Source organism: Cynocephalus volans, chromosome 1, assembly GCF_027409185.1.
Source record: "Cynocephalus volans isolate mCynVol1 chromosome 1, mCynVol1.pri, whole genome shotgun sequence".
Lineage (NCBI taxonomy): Eukaryota > Metazoa > Chordata > Mammalia > Dermoptera > Cynocephalidae > Cynocephalus > Cynocephalus volans.
In genome coordinates, this window is record NC_084460.1 from 93,780,917 (window position 1) to 93,803,423 (window position 22,507).

Here is a 22,507-nt window from a genome sequence, read left to right on the forward strand (position 1 = left end):
GGAAGAAACAGTTCCTAATGACACTCACACAAGGGACAGGAATAGAGCCTCTCACCACCCAGACTGGAAAACCACATAATGCATGAGACACTGGAATGAATAACCAGTTTTGGAGAATTATTAGCCCCGACTGTTCCTGTCTTACAAAAACAAGTTTTACAAGCAAGACCCAAAAGGTCAAACTGCTTCCAAGAAACTTAACTATGTTTGTGAGCAAAGTTCAATGATATTTAGAGGAATACAAAGCTATCCAGCATTCAACAAGGTAAATTTCACAGTGTCTGGAATCCAGCTGAATGTTAGTAGCCATACAAAGAAACATAAAATTATGGCTCATTAAGAAGAGAAAAATCAATCAGAACTGAGGTAACTGATGTGTTTCTGAACTTGAGGATGAGAGAAAGGAATAAGATTTTTAAAATTATTGTTCTTATACACACTAATAGAAATTCTTGCTATCATTAAAAAAGAGAAAGTGTAGGTTGTTTTATATTTTCACTCTTTCCTGGAAATTCTGTCATCTTGCTTGCCTAGAAACAAGAAATTTTACATTATGGGAAGGCAATTTGAGTAGTCTGTCAATTTTTCCCCAATAATATGTCATTAGGCATACACGGTATTCTAACCTCTTACTTGTGATTGACCACAAAATAGCTAGTTGATAATTACATTTTGCTGAAAAGGAAACAAAGCTTATATTTGGGTAAAAGTCATCAAATATTGTAGGGGTAGAGGTAGAGAGAGAGAGAAAGAGAGAAGCAGACTACAAGGGTAGTGGTGATAATAGAGCAAATATTTTAAAATATAAAATAAGTTTAAACAGTCAAATCTATGAACATAGGTTGGGTAGGTACATATAAAATGTTGCAGAGAAATACATGCCTTTTTCTCATATGCCAACTTTCTCTACCACAGTTTATAATCTCTCTGACACCAATGACAATATGATATCCCAAAAGGGGAAAATAATTTACGTAAGAGATGTGAAAGAACATGAAACATTATGAAATCAGCCATGCAAATTTAGAAGCATGCAAAATTATCCTGTTTGCTCTGGACATCGAAAATATTTTTCGTAAAAATAGGAACTGAAAGTATAGAACAGTTGTGAGTGAAGTCTTGTGGGAAGTCTTGCAGAGTTATATCATACAGCCCTCCCACCCACCTACTGCCTGTTTTAGTTGTTCGTTGTCTCTTGCTATGTGAGCAAGATGTTTCTCTTGTCTAGTTTATTATTTGACACCTGACTGGTTAGTGTCTAGAATTAGATAACAAATTAGACACCTGGTGGGGGAAATGGAAGGAGAGAGAGGGGAGAGTTTCATTAAAAAGAAAATTTAATAGAGCTTACACTAGACATTTTATCATCTAGTCATATATCTTATTCTCCTGAGCAAAGCAAAAGTTATTAAACCAGCAATAATAATAAGCATAAACATCATGCTTGTTTAAAAGGCTGTTGGTGACAGATCCAAAATTATCTGATTTTTGATCTGAATTTGAATTCCAGATCTGTCACTAACAAGACTTGTGCAAATTGCTTAACTTCTTGGCATCTTAATTTTATTATCTTTAAAATTCATAATAATTCCTATCTCATAGTTTCAGAAGGGATGAAAAGTAGTAAAATAGTGTCTGACACATGGTAGGAACCCAAGGTATATCAGTTCTTTTTCTGCCACTCCCTCTTTTTAGATTACCTGGACGGCAAAACAGTCAATGGACAAGCCTGGCAGAGTCACGGTCAAAAATCTGTACCTGCTCTGGGAAATATTTTTATTGCCATAGCACTTGGGAACCCCTAAAATATTACCCCAAACATAGGATTACTGGCTCAACCTAAACATGAACAGTGACTTAGAGATATCTTGAGAATAATAATTCCTATCTCATAGGGTTTCACGAAGGACAAAGAAGTGACTTGTTTTATGTCAGGAATGTGCAATAGCAGATGCATTTCTCTGAAGATGTTCTTTGAGTCATCCAGAATGATGACCTCATTTTGAGATAACCCCTGGGTTAATGAAGACTCTTTTAGTTGTAAATGACAGAAATTCACCTCACACCAGCTTGAGTTGTTGTTATTGTTTTATGGGGAGGGGGTATTACTGTAATATGTAACTGAAAAATCCAGATGTGCCCAGCTTTAGGGCAGAGTTGTGTCCAGGCGTTTGAACACTGTCTTCAGAGAGCTGTCTTTCCTCATCTCTTGATTCTACCTTCCACTTTACTTGCAGGAAGACTGTCTCCATGGTGGACAATACATCCCTTGGAAGCTGGAAGCTTTCACTGTCCTTATAATGGGTAATTCCACAGAAAAGATAGTGCTTCTTTCCTATTAGCTGTAGCAAATGTCCATGGTAGGATTTTGCTTCATTAGCTTGGATCACACGTCCTCCCTTGAGCTACTCACGGTGGCTAGAGAGATGGAGTCTTCAGGTTATGTCACCAGGGTTCTTTGCATACCCTCTGGTGTGGTGGTCATGGGGCACAAAGGTGGGAATAGCTCTTACTGTGTCCCAGTGAGAGGGGAGTTCTGTAACCAGGAAAAAGAGATAAGGAAAAAAGTTCTGTTCAGATAAAAGCATTACTAGAGCCTTTAAAGCCAGTATTAATCATGATTACAGTTTCTATAAAACTCCCATGTGTGGTATAAATTGTAAAGTTTTCTGGATGTTAAAAAAGAACCAGTTCACTTTAGCTAATTTGACCATTTTGATTGGGATATGGAATGGAGCCAGGTAGAAGGGAGTAGGGTCAATTGGAGGTAATGGAAGAAAAAGAGGCTGGTTCCTGAACTCCTTTTTAGAGTCTTAATTCCCAGCTTGTGGATTCTTATCCTACTGCCCCAGCTGCCCAGTGACCTAGAGCTGTGTAAGGCCACAAGGCTGTTCCAACTTGTCTGTCTCTCCCTGTCTCATTTCCATGAGAGATCTTACTCTTTCCCTGAATCTCAGATATGTGGAGATAAAGCTAATCAAAACAAACCACCCAGAGATGAGAATGCTAGCCATATATTCACTTTCCCAGGAGAGTTTTCCTGTTGACTCGTGTAATCAATGAGAAAGAGATTTGGGCCTTGTGGCTTCCCTTCTATGTTTGTATGTATCACAGAAGCCAGTGTGCATTCTGTCCTGTGTCCTAACAGCTGCGAAAAGATACACCTTTCAAGCAGTGACCTCTGGAATATCCAGGGCTCCAGGTGCCCACCCTCCTCAATTGATAACCCTAGATTTAGGTATCCAAAGGTCTTCAGAAATGTCTCTGAATAATAGCTACATCAATCTAGTTATCTCAGTCAGGCAGGTAGTCAGCCAGACAGCCATTATTTATTACCTGCCTTTGATTTCCAAGCCCCATATTCTTTTCTGTCTCCTATGTCTCCTCTTCTCCCTCTCCAGACATGTCTTTCTCCACTGTTCACTTGGAAAACACTGATTAATCACCATCTAAATACTAGAGTCAGGTTAGATCCAGAGGGAAAGAAGGGGAGTGGAATGAGTCACTGTCTAAAAGATTAGAATCTCTGAGGAGCATGCCATTCATTTTCCTAGAGAGAGAACTTTGTTTGGTTCAAGGTTTCTGTTACTCTAACCCATGCCCGGGGTGAATGCCTCATTTGCCCCTAGAAAGAGTGCTTTAGCTCTTAGCCCACAGAGAGTTTGGCTTTTCCTTGAAAACTGGAAGAGAATCAATATATTTGGACTGTGAGTTAAATTGGAAGTATAGAAAATTAGCTAAGTAAAAGCAGCTACATGAATTCTTGCTCAGGCTTAGTTTTACTGGCTCATCTACCTTGCTATACCATTTGTGCTTAATCCTATAAAGTTCAAAACAATTTTGTATATCACTAAATATATGTCAAATTGATGTTCATAGTAGACTCTGTATACATACTTTATTTTTATTGCTTTCTGCTCCCCCACACACTGAGACTATGATGACAATATTGTGTCACAATAAACCAGAGCCGTGTTACACTGATCCTTAGGAATGATATTGAGTCATGTTATAGATGAGATAGCAATATAATAGGCCCGTGAAAGCATGAACTTGGCAGCCCTGTTTTCAACAAGGAGGAAAGAATAGATTATTCTGGGATTGGGGAAAAAAAATAAAGAAATAGAGATTCCCAAAGGGCTAGCTTGCTATCCACAATCTGCTCTTTAGCAGAAAGACCTTATAATTTCTAAACCCACCAGAATTGTTACAGTACCCATTTTATTTGACTTTCAGCAGTATTGATACTAATGTTCATTCCCTTTTTAAAAGTCTCTTCTCCTTGGGTGCCAAGATTCTACAAGATATTGTCCCCCTACCTTCTCTCACTCCTCTTTCTCAATCTTCTCTGCTGCAATTTAGCTATCTCTTCCTCTGTCAACTTAGCTATCCATCCCTCATCCATTCATTTAAAAATTTTTTTCAACAGATAATTATTGTGCACCTACGATGAGTCACGCACTGAAATAGGGACTAGAGAGAATGATAAACAAGATAGGTACCATCTCTTCCTCCAGAGAGCTAAAAATATAGAAAAATTGTTGGTTTGCTGAGTTGGATATTGTATTTGTGTCCTTGCTGTACTTTAAAATAACATGAAGAACAGCCAACATGACAGCTTTTTCTTCCTCCTTCCTGAGCTGACACAAAGGATCAGATTGTCAAATCAGGTTCAGGCAGATCAGAGATCTACCCAGTATCGTGCTTTACTGATAATCAACACGCACTGGTAGAACAGGGAGAAGACAGGAACATCCTCCATTGCTCCTTAGGTCCTCCCATCCCGCAATGCACATGCTTTCTCTAACCCAGAGTACTGGATGATAATGTGTGTGATTAATATTCTGTAAAACGTCAAGAACTGTACCGAGTCTAGAATTTTACCCTACTTTTATGTTAACAAGTTAAGCTGTTACTGTTTCCTGGATGCTGTCAGAAGACATGAGACTTCTGGGTCAGAGACAAAGGACTTTATTATTCATGGCAAAAGCAGTAACCAGAGCTTCATTTGTTTGCATCAATTCCCATGTGCCTCTAAAACCCACAGCAGTGACACAAAGGGCCGATTGTAGATGCCCGCACATGTACTTGGTTACGTTATATCAGGGAAACACTGAACTTGGGAAATCCACTTTTATAGTTAATGGAAAAAAAGTTTGCTCTTTTTCTTGGGAGAGATGTTAGCTCATCTCTCTGTAGAAATATAACCCTTACAAATGGCTTCAGTAAGGAGTGATCAGATTAATATTTTTAATTTTAAAAATATTATTTTAAAATTTATTTAAATATTTAAAATAAAAATATTAGTTATATAAAAATGTTAACCCCATCCACAGAACATAATTATAAGAACCACTGAAAAATTTTCAAATTGTATGAACAACTTGATTTCAATATTGTGTCATAAATATATATGGAAATACAATAAAGTAGTAATTGGACATAATGTAGTAATGGAGCAATTTAATAACTGTCCTTTACTTTCCAAATTTTCTGTTTTTTTAATACACGTTTATGGGGTACAGAATTGACTCTCAGTATTTGTGTACAATATGTGATGATCAAATCAGGATTATTAACATATTCATCATTATAAAATGTACTTATTCTTTGTGTCCATTACCCAGTTTCTCCCAAACCCCTCTCCCTGCTTCCCACCTCTAGGAACCATAGTTCTGTTCTCTCATCCTGAAAGTTCAGTGTATTATTGAGGTTGTTCATTTGTTTGTTTCTTTCTTTGTATACTCTCTTTCAGAATGTACTAATGTGATTCGGGATTCTCAATGACTTGAGAATTGCTTCTCTTCTATATCTTTAAATCAGCTCTCTACTGGCCCCTCTCCATGAGTATCTAAATTTCTGCAAGTGTCATCCACCTTAAAAACCCTCTCCCACTACCACACTTTCCTGTCCAACTACAAGCCCCCTCTCCTTAACAGTCAATTGTTTTACAAGACATGTCTTAACTCCTTGGCTCCCTTTCTTTTCTCCCACTCTTCTTCAACCCAACCCACTGCAACCTAAGACCAGTCCTGCCACTCCATTGAAACATCTCTCTCTGTCTCAGCTTTCTCCACTGTAAATAGGGGTAATACCAGTACCTACATCATAGGGATATTTTGAATATTAAATATAGTAATATATGTAAAGAATTCGGAGCAGTTTGTGAAACACGGTAAGTGTTCATTAATAATTAGGTTGGACTATTAACTTTAGAATCCCTTTCCTCCTCAAAGTCATCAGTGACACTCTTGTTCCTAAATCCAATGGACACTTTCCAGTTCCTACTTGACATCCCTGTGTGGATGACATTTTCCCTCTTGAAAGTCCCACTTCCTCAGTTTCCATGATGCCAGACATTTTTAGTTTTTGTCCTACTTTCCTACAGCTTTGTTGGTCAGCTTTGTGTGTTAAATGTTGGTATTCATTAGGGTTCTCTTTTAGGGTACTTCTTCTTCTTAATCCATGTGTTTTTTTCTAGTTGATATCACTCACTGTCATGGCTTTAATTACTGTCTATATGGAGATAGCCCGATATTTGTTTAGCAGAAATTTCTAAAGCATCTTCTTTGTGTCAAGCACTGGAATTACTATTTTGAGCAAAAACTGACAGGGTTCTTGCTCTCATGGCTCTTAGTCACTAATGGGGAACACAAACATCAAACAAATAACTACACATATGAATCTGTATCTACAGATGAGTTAATAGCTCTGAGAGTAAGATAGTCCCAAGGCGTATAAATAATATAAATCTGACCTTGGTTGAAGAAAAACTACAGGCTTCTCTGAGGTCATTGTGTTTGGGTGAACATCTGTAGGATTCATTGGTGCTCAGTAGGTAAAGGAGGGGAGGATGAAGTTAAAGAGAGAACAGAGTCTTCAAGAAACTTAAAGAAGATCAGCATTGCTTAAACATAGTAAAGGAAAAGGACTAGAAAGATAGAGTTACAGGAGGAGGCAGAGACAAGACCATGCCAGGACCTGCAGACCATGTCGGTGTTTAGTCTAAAACAGAGCAATAAAAAGTGACTAAAGTGTTTTAAAACTGTGGTAGGAATGAGGTAGTGGAGGAGTTGATCACATTTTTGTTTTTAAAACATCACTGTGGTATAGCATAGAGAAGATATTTGAGGACCCAATGTTAGGTTCAGAGGGAGCTGTTATTAGGCTATCGGAACCAACCATGAAGCTCAGATTAGTGTGGTGACCACGGAGATGAGAAGTGGACAGATTTGGCATGTATTGGGAGGTAAGTTTGATACAGTGAAATTTAGTATTAGATTGAATACGGGTGAAGGAGAGGAAAGTGTCAAAAGTGACCCCTAAGTTTCAGGCTTGTGCATGTAGATCGATGGTAGTTGAAAAATCAGTTCATATTTTTCTTCTGATCTTAGTTCACATAGTCAGTTGCCTAATAGATATTCTCGACTTTCCATCTCACTTGCCCAGCAAATCATTTATGTCCAAAACTTAACTATTCTAATATCCAATGTTTCTCCTCTTGTGCTATTGAGATGAATGCCAAAGCCATCCATCCAATTGTTCAAGACAGTTGACCTTGACTATTTCTTCTTCATCACATCTACTTACTAACTAAGTCATGTTGATTTCTTCTTCTCACTTCTTTTATGTCTGCTCACTTCTCTCTATTTTTGCTGCTTCTCGTTTAGGTCAGGTCCTCCTCTTTCATCTGGATTTTGGCAATAGTTATTGATTGGTTTCTCTGCCTTCAGTCTCTCACCCCTCTAATCTATTCTTCACCCTGCCAGTGCCCACTGCCTGTAAAGGAAAGCCACGATTCCTTAGTGTGGTATGAAAGACCCCCATGATCAGGCCCCAGTCACATTTCTAGCATAGTCTGGTTTAACTTTAACCTTTACTCTACACAGACCAAACTAATTATATTTTCTATGAAAGTGCATGCTCTGTTCCTATTGTTAGCACAAGAAAACAAGTCTTTTAGCTTTGCTCCTAATTAGTACTGTTATTCTCTTCAAAAGTTCTATTTGCCTCTTCTCTGGATTAAATGGTTTTTGCTTAGAAAACCCACCTTTATTGCTTGATGAATACCTGGAATAGAAAACTGGTAACTTCTTCTTCTTCTTTTTTTTTTTTTTTTTTTAGTAGCAAGAGCAGAAATTAGAGAAGTAATAGTATCTACAAAGTTACCAGCATACATTTTTTTCCTACCAACCTGGAACTGAGTGTCAAGCTACCAGAGATTGTAGCTGCTAAGGAAGAAACAAAAGGAGAAAGTAGAGGCCAAGCACTGGGAAAAAGCTAGAGAAGGATCATTCCTGGGGGACTGAGAGGAGCCATTCAAGAAAGCATCTTTACTACCGCTGGCCATATCAGATGCGCCATGGCTTTGTACAGGCAGTGTGATAAACTCTTAACATTTGTAATAAAGATGAACCAAGATTGTCACAAATCCCCAAATTCATTAGAATCTTGATGGAATAAAATTTCTCCAATAAATACTGTAAAGAATAACTACAAAGTGTGAGTTTTAGAACCTTGGTGAAATACAGATTAAAGTATTTTACTGATTAGAGATGAAATATAGATTAAAACATTTTACTGATTAGAGGCAACAAATCTTTTTGAAAAGTAGATGTGTTTGAGCTGCACTTGGTGACTTCCTCCTGCACACCAGCTTTACAGTAACCATGTATCAGTTAGGATGGTTTTGTTTACAAGCAACAGAGTTATGTGTCTCATTCAGTTCTGCCCTGTGTTTGTAGGATTTATTATCGTGTAGCTTCATTCATGGGAGTGAAGTGGCTACTGCAAAATGGGTCACATTCACACATTACACTTTCCAGGGCAAGAGAACATCTATGTCTCAGGATTTCCGGCCTGCATGTTGAGCTCTGTGCTGATTGGATCACATCTGAAATAATTCACTCTTTGTGAGAAAGCCATATGCTAATGCAGAGATTACCTGATCAAATCACTGTGGTAAATGGAGATGAGATTATGCCAAGCAGAGTCTACCCAGATTTGGGAGAGGGTGGTGTTCATCAATCCCACACAAACTACATGGCTTCTCTAAAATAAAAAAGGTAAAATTTCCCGAAGAAAAACATGGGGGTTATTTAGTATAAGAAAAGAAGAAAAATGGATGAATCCCAAGTAAGCAACCAGTCAATATTCACTACAGACAATGTTCAAAGTTGTTCATCAGCAAATTTAGAAATTTTTCTGTGCCCTGGATAATTTAAGCTACTGGTGAATAGTTAAAAAAAAAAAAAAAAAGAAAGAAAAGGAAAAGAAAAAGAAAAAGAAAAAAAGAAAGAAAGAAAAAGAAAATTGCCAAAAGTCTATTGCAAGGGTGAAGAGAGGGTAGGCAGAGATAACGAACCTAATTCTGAGAAATCCTCATTACTGAATAAGAAGATCAAATGCTGTGGATGACTCTTAAACCACTCATTCATTCATTGTTCATAGAACATTTATAGTGTCTACTCTATGCAAGAAAATGCTTAAGATAACAGGATCTTTGACGTTAAGGAGTTCAATCTATCAGGGACTACAGAATTATAAGCAAAAAGTCAGTAGTTTTGAATATAGAATGATTACCATTTTAATAGTGAAAATACAGCCTCATGGAAAACCTAGTGGAATCTTCACCACACCCTTCAAAGTTTTCTGCAAAGCTAACACTTCTACCATGCAATCTCCAATATAAAGAACCCCAGGAACACTTATTTTCAATCAAAAGATTTCTGACAACAGTATAATGAAAGGCAAATGAAAGAGTAATTTACTTTACTCTAGTTCTCAGGTAAATGGTCACAGAATCTAAGAAAACTAATATGAAACTATTTTTTGTTGTTTGGAAACAAAAGTCAATTATTATTGTCTCAGAGAGTTTTTGTTTGCTGAATACATTGCTAGTAATGTGAATTCTGTTAAGCTATTATATTCTGTGACCATCTGGGGAAGTAGTTTGGGGGATAAATACAGCAGAAATATTTAGAGAAAGGACATTAAAAGGAAAAACAGCAGATATAGTTGATTCTTTCTGACAGTATTTTAAGTATAAAATCCTAATATCCTGGGTCCATATCACAGTGATAATCCCGAAAAATTCTAATCACTTTATCATTATTCCCAGCAGTGTCCCGGAACTCTAATTCTAAGGGCAGGGCTTTCCATAAACATCTAACATGAAGATATAACTCCAAGAATTTTTGAGAAATCGTTTCTTCACATGAAGTATACTTGATAATAACATTTTAATGTAATATTGACATTTCTGGTTTTTAACTCTGTTGGGCAGAATCTTGATGGAAAAGAAAATCACTTGTGACAGTTTCAGCATGAGTGTCTAATATTATGGCAATTTAACCCAGTTTTTTCCTGTATCAGAGGTATTCCACCAGAAAAGAAGTAACTTTTCCTTCATGTTTTACAAAAACAAATTATTTCTCATAACAGATAGTGCTAAAATTGACCTGAAATTGTTAATTATTCAAGTGAATATTATGGAAAATATTGGTTGCTTAATTTAAAAAATTTTATACTTTTATATATTCTAACATTGTTTGTATATATATATATATATATATATGGGTCTGAGTATTGATGTAGATATTTGAACTGAATTGGTCTAATTGGGTCAAACAACTGAGAAGTTGAGCCAAATCTGTGTGACATTTATGGTTGAACAAAGGACTGTCTACACTTTTGTTACTTGGAATATGGTCCACAAGCCAATTGTATCAGAATTACCTTGGATCTAGTTAGAAATGCAGAATTTGAGCCTCCAGCCCCAGATTTACTGAATCAGCATCTGCATTTTAACAAGATCCCTAGATAATTAAAGCACTAACTACACCAGGCCATCTCAACTCTGGCTACACATTAGAATCACTTAGGGAACTTTTAAAATGTTTTGATTACCAGGTGTTACTCCAGACCAATTAAATTCAAATCTTCAGGGGTAGGACCCTGGCATCTGTATTTTTAAATGCTCACCAAGTGTTTCTAATGTGCTGCCAGGTTTGAGAAATATCGATCACACCATGCCCAATCAGTAAATTCAGTGTATTCTGAAAGGACAAAAAAGAAAAAGGAAGTCAGACCAATTACTTAGTATTTGCTACCCTCTATAAATGATTGATTTTTTTTTTAACTTTTAATAAGTTTGCTTTGCTACTGTGTGAACACAGCCTATTATGTCTCAACCTGCCCAGAAGTGTATTGTATTGTAAATCAAGAAGAGGAATGCTTTACTATCCAAATTAATTAAAAGGAGATTTTAGGTTTGTTTTTCAACTTTACTTCCATTTGCCAAACTTATTCTCCAGCCTGACACATCTAAATGCTGAATTTCAGACACTGTGCACATTCCAACCACTGCACCTTTGGATTGCATAGCTCTTCCCACCCTCGATTCTCACTTTCCCTCGAGCATTTCCTTCTTACCCTAAACCAGGTGGATTTTCCTCTCCTGAATCCCCACATTGTTCACTGCCCCATCACACACTCTCACTTTATGGTCTTACATGGTTAGATCCACTACTTAGTGGAATCAAATTACCTGTTGCTTAATTTCTACATATAATCTCAAGCACTAGCAATCTATACTGAAATCTTATGCATGAATAGGGAAGGAAAAAATAAATCATATTGTAGTAGATGTGGCCATCATTATCCCATTTTATAGATGTAGAAACCAAGTCTTAGAGAGGCAAGGTGACTAGCTAAAAAGTTACAACCCTAAGGTGTTTTCCCAAGACTGACTCAAAGTACAGAGGAAGTTTGGTTTGCTTTTGTTTGTGTGTGTATGTGTGTGTATACATATATGTTTGTTTCTAATATAGTATATTATTTTAATTACAATCCTGGGGCAGATTAGGAATATGAACACACTAATACAAACTAAAAGAAATTGCATTCTCAAAATCTATGGCCACTTTTATCTTTGGAATAGACCCAGTGATCATTCTTATTTTCACTGGCTTTTTTTTTCCAAAAATCTTTTGAAGTTTGGTGAAGGGTCAGGGGGACATAGTCAAATTATACTCCTTTTTGAAAAATCCTTTTTTGTTACAAAAGTAACACCTGGTTATCTTTTTCTTATAAAAAGTTAGAACATCATAGATTTGACTAGAATCTCTTTGTCCAACACCCCATACCCACACACCCCGCATTCCACCCAGATAACTTTCTTCCCTCCTCAGAAGTAGCAATTTATATCTGTGCAAATCCTTTAAGACATTTTTCAATGTATTTAAATACATATATATGATATATTATGATAATCTGTGATGATGGAAAAATCATTTATCATCTAAAACATATTACTCTTTTAAATAAAGAGTTTTTATTTATATGTCTAAAATAAAAGACCTGGGAAGGATATCTAATTCAAGGGTTGACAGAATTAAGATTCAAATTTATATCTCAATTTGCAGAATAAAACTCTAAAGACAGAAAGATAAAAATTTAGCCAGTGTAAATGTTAAAGGCCTGTGTAAAACATAAGTAACAAATGGAAAATTCTGGTTTAACATTAGTTTTTATGAAAAAGACCTAGAGGTTTGGTTGTCACAGACTCAAAATGTAATAAAAATTCTAGTACTTTGAGAAGACAGTAATTCTTATCTCTAAAATGAGATTCCTTTAAAAATATCAGGAATTACTCCAGAATATTTAATTTTTGAAGGAAAATACTGAGTTGTATAAAACATATAACATACCATGAACTAGTAGTGTTAAAGTGTGGGACTTATGACTTAATATGTTCTTCGTGTATATCTTTTTTCTTTTTTCATTGGAAAAAAAAATGCAAAGTAAAGGAAAACTCTTTTGCTTCCCTCAGGTCATATCCACTGGTCTTTATTACAGTACAAAACGTTCATTATAGATCATGGGATTTTAGCACGAGCAGGTGATATGATGAGTCATCGCAGTACTATTTCTTCTTCATTTTCATGTCTTCCTGAGTAAGGATCTTGCCCTGTGGAATTAATGTTGCTTGATGTGAAGCTAATTGTCTGGTAGGATGACTTATATCTTAGTGAAGAATATTCACACCAGCATTCTTTGCTTGAATATCCGGGAGAAGGGCAGGGAAATTCAGTACATTTTCTGCATTAGACACGTGCTTTCCCATGTGAAATCTCCACCTCTCCTCCAGATGATCATTACCTTGAATGTTGCCAAAAGACACAGATTTTGATTTTTAAAAATCCCCAAAAAGAAAATGTAGAAGTTCTTCATCCACTGATTACCTGAAAATTCCTCCCTAGGTTTGTGGACACCTTCATTTTATGATTTTTAGATATATAAATACTGATTGATAGGGCACAAGGAAGTATTGGTTCTGAGAGATAAATTGGTTTCTCTTTCCTAATGGAATATGAACATTATATTCACTTATCATGACCTTCACTGATCATAAGACATAAGTGATCATGAATCTTGACCTCTTTCCATTTTTTTCTAAATAAACTTGCTGTTTCAGAAAAATGGCATCTGGAGTGAGAAGGAAGAAGCTGAGTCAACAAAGCAAATGTATTGATGTATTTTTAAGAACGCCAACCTGTGGTTTTACTTGAACTTATCTATTTCTGCCCTGATTACACCACAGCACATGAGAAGGAGATTCAAGGTCTTAACTCTATTTCTGGTTTTATTGAGCAGCATCAGACCAATAATGGGTGTCTATCTACAATTGTGTGCTGCTCCACGTAGAGTAGCTCATTGCCGTTCTCCCCTCGGGTTCTCCTTCCCCAAGGAAATATCTATATCTTGGATCGGTCTAATTAACCAGTATATGAAGAATAGGAAATTGTTAGACAATCCCTATGCTCATCATTGCTAGGCTTTCAAAAGCTCGATAAAGTTTCTATCTACATTTTCTTGTTTACACGTTGGAGCAAAATGGATCAAACAAGCAAAGATTTGTGGCAACAGAGATGGTGTCTTTGTGCAATATAACACACACTGTGTATCAAAGAAATATTGTGCCACCTTTCCAAAGCTGACATTGGAATGACATTGTAATCCTGGCCATCTGTCTTCCTCCTCTAGATGTCGATGAATGTGCGGTGGTGAATGGAGGCTGCCAGCAGCGCTGTATTAACACTCTGGACACCTTCCACTGTGAATGTGATACGGGATACAGACTCCATGCTGACGGACGCACCTGCATAAGTGAGTAAATATTAGAACCAGCTTGAAGCCTTTTTCAATGAAAATCGACCTGCCCATGTAGGGGCAGGAAGGAAAGGTTTTTCTATTGTAAGAATGTCTGTAGAAGCTGCCAGTTTTCAAGTACAATTCTAACCCTTAATATAAAAAATATATTTTGCTACATTAAAAGACTAAAAGACAAAAAAGATAGAGAAGGAAATACAGAAATTAATATTTATAAACCAAGCTTGATCCCCAAATGTGTGAATATTTCTATAGCATATATTTCTGCCATATGCAGCAAAGTATAAATTTGTTCATTATTATTTATATACAACAAGTACAGCACAGAGCCGTGATGAAGTGAAACTGCTGGGCTGTTCTAATTACTACCTACAATGTTCACTCATTTCACTTAGAACTGGACACAGAACCAGATTCATGATGAAAATTCAAACCTCAGCAAAATTATAACAAATTATATACCAAGGAATTTAGGATTGCTTAAGTATAGTTAAGACTACAAACATTAAATCTGAGACTACTATATATTTATTGTGTATCAAAATGTTCTTAGATATACTTTTGGGGTGATAGGATTACTATTTTTAATCTTCTTTGCATGTTACTGAATTTTATAAATTTCCTAAAATGAGCATATGCTACTTTCATAGACAGGAAGAAAAAAAAAACTTTAATAATACTATGTTCCCTGTATGGTTTATAAATGCTCCTCATTACTTTAACTAAAGTAGTTTACTTAAAAGTGTTTTTTCCATTGAATGATAATCCTCAGATGGCATTAAAATGCATTCTAATTTCATCTCCAGGTCCCTTTTTAAAGTATTTATTATATTAACAAAGTAGCACCTTATACATCACAATTTAATTGCTAGCTTAATTTCTGTGGAGTTTGTTAAGCAGTCCATCCATATGAAATAATTAGTATCTTATCAAGTATTTTATAATTCTGAAAATCTTGTAATAGAAATGAGCCAATTTCACCTAATTTCATAGCATATTCTCTTTCTTTTTTCTTAGCCTGTTTGTTGCAAAATGAGAGAAGACCAAGGCAGACAAAGTTTTCTAGTCAAAGTTCTGATTTTGATATGAGGAAACAGGTTCCGAGAGCAAAAAAGGAATTTTCCAAAGTTGAGTGAAAGTACAAAGAGAAATCTGACCCTAGTAGCCAGAGAACTCAATATCGTAATGATTGTATCTACAACAAGTAAAAGTTATGGGACGGCAGCACATTCATATTTAATCTAAACATCCCTAATTTTTGCAGGATTACTGGCTTTAGCAGCAGCAATGCCTCTCCAATCCTTATTCTCAGCCTGTAAGGTCTTCAGCTGCTAACATCCTTAAACTGCCACTATAACGTCTCTCACTCACAAAATATTTAGGAATGGCAGGATTATTGATATATGCAGATGAAGTATTTATCTGTAAAGGTCGAGCTAGTGAATTATTTGTGTCTGATATAAAAATATTTTACAAAGTAGAGATTTATATAAATCTGTGATATCTGGTCTTTGCGATAAGGCAAAATAAACACTCTAGTCACCAACTGAATTGTATTTACAGGTATAATTAATTTCCTAAAGCCTGGCAGTTATTAGCTATTTCCTAATAAAATCATTAAGCTCTTCCTCATTCCTTACCACCACTGCCCTTGAATTTTCCAATTTTTGTTTTAAAGATATCAGGTCAAAAGTGGAGTTGGATAAAGATATTATGGTTTATCTTTTCTGTTTCTATCCTTAAAAATTGATTCTTACTGTACATATACATGGCCACTAGGGTAATAGCCTATTTACAGCTCCATATGCTGATCTCCTCATGCAGAATTTCAACATAATGTACAAATTAAGTCTATGTATATAAATTAATTCACTCATATATAGAGAGTGAATTAAGCTAATAAGAAATATGTATTTTATGACTGCAATCATTTTAAAGCATTTAGCTCATTGGATGTCATTCTACAATAGATACTGGACTAAGAGACCAGCATTTGACCTTCATAGAAATTTTGATACCTTTCTCACATGCATGCACAGAAGTTTTGGTTTCAAAGAATGGTCTTAAGAATCTCGATTGACACAGCTTACGATCACAGCAATCTTGTTAAAAGGAGAACAAAAAGAATTTAAGCACTTTGTATTTAAAGATTAATAATGTGAGCTTAAGGACAACTTATTTGTTGTGAAATAAAGTGTTTACTGTAGGGAACTGAGTTTCACATTGGTCTGTATTTTGGTTTATATTGTAGGATGGGTCAGACATTTCTTTTAAAACAGTAAAATTGAATTAGCTCCTTTTCCCTTTGGGATTTTTCCCTGGTAGATGACTGAGAATAGTGGTTGATGCTTAAGGGGAGATTGTAGTAGACAGAAGTCTATTGTGATCCATGGTACAGTCACAGAAGAGAAGATCGAGTTATAGAGTTTTATGATTTCACTACTTTGGAGTATGTACTTGAAATTAATTACCTTCATTTCTTCCTTCCTCCCTCCCTTCTTTCCCTTACTTTTCCCCATTCTGCCCATCAGTTGCAGGCCTAGGCTACTGTGACTTTTTGAGTTAGAGCCTCTGGTGCTTTTTTTCTTTTCTTTTCTTTTCTTAACTCTTTATTTCTTGAAGCATGATTGATTTTATGTATTTGTGAGGTACAGAGTTGATTATCAATAGTTTTGCACAATATGTGATTGTCAAATCAAGATAGTTAACTTATTCGTCATTATAATACATAAACATTATTTGTGTCCATTAACCAATCTCATTAATATCTCATTGACTCCTGTCCCCTCCCCCTTTCCACTTCTAGTAACCACAGTTCTGTTCTCTCCTTCTAAAAGTTAAATGTATTATTGTTATTGTTGTCTTTCTCTCTCTCTCTCTCTTTCTTTCTTGTTTATTTGTTTATTTACTTATTCAGCTCCTACTTATGAGTTGAGAACATGCTGTATTTCTCTTTCTGCACCTGGGTTGTTTCACTTAAAATAATTTTCTCCAAGCTCATTCATGTTGCTATGAATAGCTGAATTTCATCCTTTTTTATGGCTGACTAGTATTCCATTGTGTACATATACCACATTTTCCTTATCCAGTCATACATCAATGGACATTTAGGTTGGTTCCATAGCTTGATTATTGTAAATAGAGCTGTGATGAACATGGGAGTGCAGGTATCCTTGGACAGGATGATTTCCATTCCTTTGGGTATATACCCAGTAGTGAGATTGCTGGATCATATGGTGGTTTTATCTGTAGTTGTTTAAAGAACCTCCATATTGTTATGGATAATGGTTGTACTAATTTACAGTCCCACCAATGGTACAGAAGTGTTCCCCATTCTCCACATCCTCACCAGCATTTGTTATTTTCTGCTTTTTTGATATCGGCCTATCTAACCAAGGTGAGTTATCTCAATGTGGTTTCAATTTGCATTTCCCTGATGATTAGTGATGTTGATCATTTTTTCCATATATCTGTTGGCCATTTGTATGTTCTCCTTTGAGAGATGTCTCTTCATCTCCTTTGCCCATTTTGTAATAGAATTATTTGTTTTTGGATTTTTTACTGTTAAGTTGTTTGAGTTCCTCATATATCTGGAATATTAATCCCTTGTCAGATTTAGAGTTTGCAAATATTTTACCCAATTCTGTAGGTTGTCTTTTCACTCTGTTGATTATTACCTTTGCTGTGCAGAAGCTTTTTAGTTTGATATAATCCCACTTGTTTATTTTTTCTTTTGTTGCCTGTGCTTTTAGAGTTTTATTCATAAAGTCTTTGCCCAGCCCCACATCCTGAAGTGTTTCCCATATGTTTTCTTCAAGGAGTTTTTAGGTTTCAGGTTGTGTATTTAAGTCTTTAACCCATCTTGAGTTGATTTTGGTGAATCATGAGAGGTAACAGTCTAGTTTCATTCTTCTACACATGGATATCCAGTTTTTGCAGCATCATTTAATTGAAGAGGTTCTCCATTCCCTAATATATGTTCTTGGTGTCCTAGTCGCAGATCACTTCACTATAAATAGGTGGGTTGATTTCTGGGTTCAGTATTCTGTTCCATTGGTCCATGTGTCTGTTTTTATGCTAGTACCATGCTATTTTGGTTACTATAGCTTTGTAATATAATTTGAAGTCAGGAAGTATAATGCCTTCAGCTTTGTTTATTTTTTGCCCAGGATTGCTTTGCCTATCTTGGGTCTTCTGTCATTCCATATGAATGTTAGGATTGTTTTTTCTCTACAATGAGAATTACAAATCACCATTGAAAGAAATTAAAGGGGACACCAAAAGATGGAAAGACATTCCTTGTTCATGGATTGGAAGAATCAACGTAGCAAAAATGTCCATACCACTCACAGCCATCTACACATTCAGTGTGATCCCCATCAAAATACCAATGACATTCTCTGGTGCTTTTTGTACTTTCTCTTAATAGAAGCTAAAATAAAGTAAACTTCCTGAATTCTCAAACACAGAGTTTCAGATGACTTCATTTCAAAAAGAGTCTTCTCTTTATGGGCTATGCTCTTGTGGTGAGGTATGTTCAGCAGTTACCAGTCAGCCTCTGTCACAAGGATAAAGTCACACAAAGTACTGTAAGAGAAGAAGTCCGTAATCCTGGCTCTGGTGGCAGGAAGTGTCAGTGAACGGGCCGCTTAGCTCACCATCAAGAGTTGCCTGGACTGTTGACACAATGTGATCCCAGTAAAACTGGGAATCTTGGCCTTAGTGGGCCTCAGTTTAAATCCTAGAATTTGTCTGCAAAGTTTTGAAATGAATGCCATTTTTCTGGGGGCAAGGGCCTGTAATTTCCACCGTTTTTTTATAGGTGTCTGTGACACCCAAGATATCACACGTATCTGTATGTCCTTTTGATAGCACTTCTTAAAAATGTGTATAGGTGGGAGGATCTCGTGGCACTGTGACATCATGATACTGTCATATAGTCAGATGCAGGGCTGGTCAGTGACTGCTTCTCCCTACAGCCTCCTCTCTAATGGGATTCCAAGCCAGGGGCCTCAGTCCCTGTCCTCAAGTCGCACAGTTCTTGGCTGGCTGTCACATCTCTTGAAAGGCAGCATCAAGAAAGCCAGTCTGAGGAGTTGATCCACATACAAGGAGCATCACAGCAAGTGAAAAGCAGCTGCCCTTCCTTGGTGGAAGGGCACAGACATGGCGTGGGGAAGCAGACTAAAGTATTATGAATTCTTGCCAGATCTGCTTTGCTACTGTGTTCTCCATTAACAAAGATATTATCAAACAATCCATATAATTATAAATTTTCCTTTATTTGGAGACCAGCAGCTTAAAAAATGGAAACTAGATTTTAGCAATCACCAGTAAGGCAGAGATGTTTATGTAAAGATTAGTGCACTGATTAAATCTCATCCATGTGGACTAGGGACAGAGGCACAGCGGAATCCAAGTTGGCCTGTGACTTTCAGCAATTCATTTAATCTCTCTACACCCCAGTTTCCTCATGCACAAAATGTAGAAATTGGACAAAGTGGCCTTAAAATTACTTCATCTCTACAATGTTATAATTTTATGTAGTTTCCAAAATTACTAATTCATTACTAATAATCTGATAACTTTTATTTTTAAAAAGTCTATTGCATTATTTTATAGGGCTCTAATTTTGTTGGAAAAATATTTAAAGAATTCAAACTTTAGAAAGTCCAGGCATTAAAAACGAAGTGTGAGAATGTTATGATCTCCTTCAATAAAAATGAGTGGGTAAGAAATGTTTTTACTGAAAAAAAATATATAATTTTGTGCTTTTTTGAAAATACTATTTTCAATATCATAGAATCATATCTGGAAGGAATCCAGGAAATAATCTAGCCCAGTCTGCTATCTTACAGATAAGAAGTCTGAGAGCCAAGACATCAAGTAACTTTTACTCTGAGAAAGAAAAACGTAGCTTTCAGGAAAACCTGGCCACTCTCACCCCTGATAGAATACTTTCAAACAATTTCTGATAAATATAAAAGATAAACTAAGAAAAATTTTAAAGGCACTGCTGAATGAAATTTTTATATTCTATTTTAGTAAACAGAGCTAAGGGTTAAAATAATGTATTTTCACAATAGCTACTGTTGAAAGAAACCCTTTATATAATCAACCTCCAAGTTCAAACTTATCACTTCTCTCCTGCATTTCTGTGCTATTCTCCAACGAACCTGGCTACTCTCAATTCTCTAAGTAAGCCAAAACCTTTTCTACTTCTGCACCTTACTTTACTCTTAACCTAGAGTACGTCTCACCCCCAAGTCTCTGTCCATCAAAACTCTACTTACCATGTTCCATGTTAAATGTCATCTGGCCTGTTAAGCCTTCTCTTGTTACTCCAGATAATGGCCTTCTCTCTTTTCACTGAAATGGGACATAATTTTATTTGTGTTGCCTTAATGACACATCATAATATATACTCTTATATATGTGCAATTGAGCTTCAGACCAACGGAAAAAGGGCTTCCTAATTGTCAACTCTTAAGTGGTATCTTTTCTGCTCTCTTCTTGATGGCCTTTGACACTGTTAATTACTAATTTTTCCAAATCTTCCTCTTGACTTCATGAAGCATAATTTCACCTTTCGACTGCTGCTTCTCTGTACTTTCATTCTGGTTACCAGGGTTCTGACTTTGGGTCATCATCTTCTCGCCTCCGTTCATCTTCATTCACCCCTTCCCTAATCTATCTCTGTTTTGCTCTTCCACTTGTACACATGAGCAAATACCTGTAAATGTGTACAGTATTACCTTGCACATTGTAAGTAAGACTTAAATATTAGCTATTGTAACAAAATATTCAAAGACGTAAGGACAACACCCAGGTGGATTCCCTTGTTATAGAAAAACTCAAACTTGTTCCAATATTTCTACCTTTCTGAACTTTGCCAATATTCTTTATTAAAAACATATTAACTTTTGATAACTTTTAATTGGTGATTTTCTCATTGTTGAGAGGCAGGCATTAGTAGTTGGCATGCGACTTTCAGCAATTCACTTAATCTCTCTACACCCCGGTTTCCTCATGCATAAAATGCAGAAATTGGACAGAGTCACCTTAAAATTACTTCATCTGAAATGTTATAATTTTATGTAGTTTCCAAAGTTACTAATTCATTACTAATCATATGATAACTTGCATTTTTAAAAAGTCTATTGCATTATTTTGTAGAGCTCTAATTTTATTTGAAAAGTATTTAAAGGATTCAAACTTCAGAAAGTCCAAGCATTAAAAACACTTTTTTTTTTTTTGACAGCTGGTGGGTACAAGGGTCAGCCCCTGGACCTTGTTGTTACCAGCACTGTGCTCTAATCAACTGAACTAACCAGCCAGTCCCCCAGTGGATGTATTTTAAGAGCCAGGGACTAGATACCAAAATAATTTGTATTATCCCAATTTTTTGTATTTATCTGCATAATTTGCAATTTCAGTAACTTATAAGGTTTTAGCTGCAATTTGATATATCTCACAAAATCTTTCTTGGTTTTCCGTTTTTAAGAACAACCTTGTGAAACACGCTCATCTCAAATCTCTATTCATAATCATGTCCATCTCCTGATGTATTTGCTGAAATTAGCCTTCCCAGAGGGGTGAAATGATTAAATGATTGAAAGTTTTAATGCTTGCATAGTCCTCTCTTCCATGCCTTCAGCTCATAGGTTTATTAACATCTGCATTTACAAATAAACAAATGGAGTCTGATGTCTGCATAAAGAAAGCTCAGCTAAAGAACATTTTAGTTACTCCAGTCTCTAATACAAGAATTCTTCATTCTTTATTCTCACTAAATGAGAAAAAAAAAAGAAGAAAGGTTACCCAGAAACTACAATCTGAAGGTTTTTCTTTGTGGTTAATTGTGTGACATGGTGGAATCAGTGGATATATACTATAATTACAAATAAGCAGAATTTGGGTGGAAAGAAGAGGGTAGATGTACAACTAAGAAGCTTGTTTTAAAATAAAGATATCCTTAGTGAAACTTTGAGCTTGAATAAATTTCCTTCTATCAGATTTTCATGAGTTTCACATTTTAAGATAATGCTAAATTAAAAAAAAAAAGATCGAGCAAACCATTAGATGTGGTGGTCTTCACACAATGGATTCTATTGTTTTTGATCTCAGTGTTCTGATCAGTGATGTCTACATTTTATTTGATAAAAGGAGTGGAAGATTCTTTCCAGGGAATTCAAAGAGATTGCCCTCAAATTGGAGATGAAAGAGGTTAAAGACTTTCATTGTAACTACCTTTCAATTAGTTGCATTATTTATGAAGAAAAATTAGAAACAGAATTCATTTCAGATGACAGCTGATGTCTTGAATAGGTCTATG

At 35.9% G+C, this 22,507-nt stretch overlaps 1 protein-coding gene across 1 annotated transcript in view; it reads left to right on the forward strand.

Annotated features, from left to right (window-relative positions):
* The window catches only part of LOC134382919 (EGF-like and EMI domain-containing protein 1), a 572,482-nt gene that overhangs the window by 458,572 nt on the left and 91,403 nt on the right, over positions 1-22,507 (forward strand). The window contains 2 exon segments of the mRNA XM_063103582.1: positions 12,067-12,096; positions 14,047-14,169. Of these exon segments, the coding sequence (XP_062959652.1) occupies positions 12,067-12,096; positions 14,047-14,169 (153 nt within the window).